The sequence below is a fragment of the Chenopodium album genome, chromosome 2, assembly GCF_948465745.1.
Source record: "Chenopodium album chromosome 2, dcCheAlbu1.1, whole genome shotgun sequence".
Classification (NCBI taxonomy): Eukaryota; Viridiplantae; Streptophyta; class Magnoliopsida; order Caryophyllales; family Amaranthaceae; genus Chenopodium; species Chenopodium album.
The window spans coordinates 6,383,078-6,387,599 of NC_137835.1; the positions used below are offsets into that span (position 1 = coordinate 6,383,078).

The 4,522-nt window shown below is 30.0% G+C and overlaps 1 protein-coding gene across 1 annotated transcript; it reads right to left on the bottom strand.

Annotated features, from left to right (window-relative positions):
• Positions 1 to 1,811: 1,811 nt before the first annotated feature.
• Positions 1,812 to 3,440, bottom strand: LOC145567404 (putative aquaporin NIP5-1). The gene is made up of 4 exons (XM_081626677.1): positions 3,303 to 3,440; positions 2,376 to 2,795; positions 2,193 to 2,254; positions 1,812 to 1,971 (listed from the first exon to the last, which is right to left on the bottom strand). Exons 1-4 carry the CDS (start codon positions 3,438 to 3,440, stop codon positions 1,812 to 1,814), a joined length of 780 nt encoding a protein of 259 aa, XP_081482803.1.
• Between the last annotated feature and the right edge of the window lie 1,082 nt (positions 3,441 to 4,522).

Below are 4,522 nucleotides of genomic sequence, written 5' to 3' on the forward strand. Positions count from 1 at the left end.
GTAGCAAGGGATTTCCTTTTTTTTTTTTTTTTTTTTTAGGTTCTTCTTTGTTAGTTCTCTTTGGCAAGGGATTTACTTGCTATGGACGAATATTTAACAAATGAATATAGGTTACAAAGCTGAATTTAAGTTGTAAATCTAATACAAAATTTATGACATGAATGAAGAACATTGCTCTTTGAGCACCTCTTTAAAAAAAAACAAAAAAAAAAAAAAGCATTTCGAATGATTTTGGGAATGGGTTGCTAATCTATGACATGAATGAAAAACATTGATGAACAATTTTAATTTTGCGATTTTTAAATATAATTTCGAAATTTAATTAATATTATAAAAATAGTTTTTCATAATGATGTATTGCTTTAAAAAATACAATTTAATACATTATGAACATTAAAAATAATTCAAAATAAAGACCAATAAGATTTCGCCACATCTACATATTGGTGCCTTTTTTGAATAATGCCATTGTAGATTTTTTCACACACCAGGGTTACATTTAGTAGAGCTAGCAAAATCATTGCACTCTGGTTGAGTATGAAAACATCTTGTATCCAAACAACACCAGCAATTTCCATAAGTACAATGCTTTTGTGTGCAAAGAATAGTTTCTGGTACTACAATTTTCCTGCTCATCAACTTCACCGATCCAAATTCATTTTCTGCGTTATCACCTACATGCATGCATAAAATAGGGTAAGAATTAATTATAATAATATAACATATGCTATATTACTTTTTAAATTATATCTAGAAATTCAGGATATTGAACAATCCCTAAGCAAAACAATTACATTGCTAAGATTATATTATTTATATCCACTCAAATTTTTTTTATTTTATTTGATGCAAACACGAATAAATAGTTGCGTGACTTACAATTTGCAAACATCAATAGAAAGACAACGATGACAAAAGAAAAAATGGTTTTTGATGCCATTATGTGCTAGTATTATTGAGTAATGAGTACTATCATGGGTTTAACTACAATTATTTATAGGTGCATATTTGTTAATAATATAAGGACAATATTTCGTGATATATCTTGATTTATGGTTTCCTTGTTATATTTGGTGTATCTTTTAATTTTAATTATCCCATATTTTTTGGGTGAAAAGCTTTGTATGTTATATATTGATGAATGGAAAAGAAGAAGGGCTTACCGATTTCTACCTGGTATGATATCTATATATATATATATATATATATATATATATATATATATATATATATATATATATATATATATATATATATATATATATATATATATATATATATATCTTGATTGATTGTTTTTTTATTTATAGGATTATTAGATTGGTACAAGAATAAATTTGGTGTCCCATAAAATAAAATAAAAAAAAGAATATATTGGGTGTATCTTTTGATTTTATACCATATTTTCGGGTGAAAAGCTTTGTATGCTATATATTGATGAATAGAAGCTTTGTACATAAATATAAGGATGAATGAGGGTTGTATCTATACAATGAGACTTGCTTTACATAAAATCTAAACTAAACTTCTAAAATATTAAATTGTTCATTATAACTATTTTAATAACATCGATCGTAAAGAATTAAAGATTGTCACGTCTTAGCAGTATGACAAACTATGCTAATCACTCTCAACGAGATAACAAATCACCCCAAAATTAATACGTAGTATATCCGACCAAAATATTATATTTTTTTTACACGACCAATGCCCTTCCTAGATTTTACCTTGAGAAGAGCTTAGAAGTTAGAATTGATGAATGTAATGCTTGTCAGTTTATGTGGTGTTAAGTTGAAGTTTCCTAAAGTTAATCAGTCCTCTTTGGGAAGCTTGATAAGTGCATAAACAGCTGCACCAACAACAGCACCCAAGGGTGGAGCCACCATGTATATCCAAATTCCATGATACCTTCCTGTTGCTATGGCCGGTCCTAGTGTCCTAGCCGGGTTCATCGATGCACCCGTCATTGGCCTGCACATTTTACGTATAAACTATAAAGCTATCACTTATTCAGGCTTTGCGTGTGTTAAAATTCAGATCAGTTCAATTTAATTTAGTTATTGTTGTAACGATACATGCACGTGTGTAGTAGGTGTTGACTTTATGTGTTTATAAAGTTGTACCATAATTTTTTTTCTACATTTTGTAACAAGTGCAAATTAATCTTGTAAGATCTTGTATAATTAACTCACCCAATAATGAGTATGTCAAGCATGACAGCACCACCAATTGCAACACCTGCTAAGTCGCCCACCTATAATGTAGCATAACGTGTTTAAATGATAACATCATATCAGAGTTTAATTTCCCCTCGAGAGGAGGGTTTATTTCCCAAAAAGGAACAGAACTGAACCGAACAAAAAAAAAATACTTACAGCCGTATGGTCAGTCGCGACAGCGATAATAACAAACATGAGGATAAAAGTAGCAACAAACTCCAACAAAAAAGCTTGTCCAACACTAACAGAAGGCATTGTAACACCACCAGACATAAAAGGGTGATAAGCAGCCTTAAGCAAAAAAGAAGCAGAAATAGAACCAAGGATTTCAGCAAAAATAAAAATGGGTACTTGGGCCCAAGGAAAATGTCCAAGGGCTGCATAAGCTAGTGTTACAGCTGGGTTAAGATGGGCCTTAGAAATGTGGCCAATTGATAAAACTAGTATCAAAACTGCAAGCCCAGAACATGCTGCATTTCCTATTAATGTTTCAATTCCACTCATTTTTTGGTCTACTATTGGCCCTGCTGCTGCTGCAAATACCAATATGAATGTCCCCACAAATTCTGCACCAGCCTGTTAAAAAAAAAAAATTACTGTAACTATAATTCTCGTTTTTAGTTTTAACGTGTTTGTCAATGTGTAATTTTAACATTAATAAATATCTCTAATTATAAATATGTATATAATGTAAATACATAAATAACATAATTATGTGAAATATAAATTTTAATAGAGTATAAAACATATTCCTGGCTCTATCAAATTTAGATTAATCTAATAAGGTTTCATATAACATCACCCAACTTATAAATTAACAATGCTGGTCAAATGGGGAAACGTGAAAAAGTGTAAAATTTCAGTTGTTGCTGCTAAAAGAGAATGAAAGAAGTAAACAAAATGAAATTTAATACTCCCTACGGTTCATAATTAAAAGCCTATTTCTCTTTATTATGCGAGTCATAAACGTTAGAAATAGGCTTTCTTTATGAAACAAAGGGAGTAATCTCTAAGGATGAAAATGTTGTTACGTTACAAGAAATAAATAAAACTTAGGATAAAAGAAGAAGAAACAATATATACCTTTTTAAGAAGTGAAATTTGGATTAGCTTGCTGCTTGATTTCTTTAACGAGGGCGGACTCGTCGGTGGTTGATTGGCGGCGGGTGGTGTAGGTGTTAGTAGTGGTGGCAACGGGGTTACATTATTACTTGTCGACATTCTAAGACAGTTGTGAACTTAATTTGTACTTTGTAGCCTTGAAATTTTGTTTTATAATTAGCTTTTTGTATATTTGGCTAAGGCACTTTACATATTATTGTGTGTCTATGTGTATACTTAGGATTTCTCTGTATATATGTATATTATGTTGCTTTGACTTGCTCAAATTGAAAGGCATGATTGATATCAACTGTCTAAATTATAAATTTGAAGTTTTCTTGGTCAATTTATGATTATTTTTTTCTTAATACATCTTGTAGCTGTGCAAAATTGTCACTATTTTAGCACGAAGTTAAGTAAATTATTTGTTGATCTACCAAACATTTATTCTGAGATAGAGGAGTTTGATTGATCTTATGATATGCTAAAATTTACAGTTATATATCATTTTTCGATCAATAGTTCAATACATGTATCGGATGTAAGAATTGGTACATGCATCGCGCCTATGCTTACAGCATGGGCGTGCCATGGCTGATTGGCAACAACATGAGAGGTTTTGGCAATAATAACAATGTATTTTGTTGATGTTTTTCATTTAGTTTTTGTTATTAATATGTAATTAGTTTCCTATAAACATTTACACTTTCATTAGTTAATTTTTATAATGAACCAAGATAATGACTATGCATCATTAGTTCATTACATACCTGAAATAGTCAAATTCTATAATAATACAGTTAATACTCCATATCATGTGCATGACAACATGAGTATAAGTTTCTAATTTTATGTAAAAGAAACGCTTTGCTTGTAAATGTACGTCCAACAACTGCTAAATATGAAACGTTTCTTCCATTATATCCAAATTAGGATCTTTATTTTTAATACTTGTGCATATTTCATTTTGGACTCTTACGAGTTAACAACTAGTTTGATATACAGACATACAATAGACGTTGATTTTATTTAAAAATTATTATATATAGAAATCTGACTAATGATTACGTATATGCAAGGGGCTGAACTTCATCTCATACTATTTTTTTTTAATACGCCGTACATTTGTCAACAAGTTTCATAATCTATTTCAATTCACATATTGACAAAAGCATACTCGCACAAGAATATGTCAAGTTAAT

What these genes read in the sequence shown, in the direction of transcription:
- LOC145567404 (XM_081626677.1), bottom strand. Translation starts at nt 3,440, where the DNA reads ATGTCGACAAGTAATAATGTAACCCCGTTGCCACCACTACTAACACCT. An exon ending in TCGCGACTGACCATACGGCT is followed by an intron (nt 2,255 to 2,375) that starts GTAAGTATTTTT and finishes GCTACATTATAG; the next exon opens with GTGGGCGACTTAGCAGGTGT. An exon ending in CTTGACATACTCATTATTGG is followed by an intron (nt 1,972 to 2,192) that starts GTGAGTTAATTA and finishes TAAAATGTGCAG; the next exon opens with GCCAATGACGGGTGCATCGA.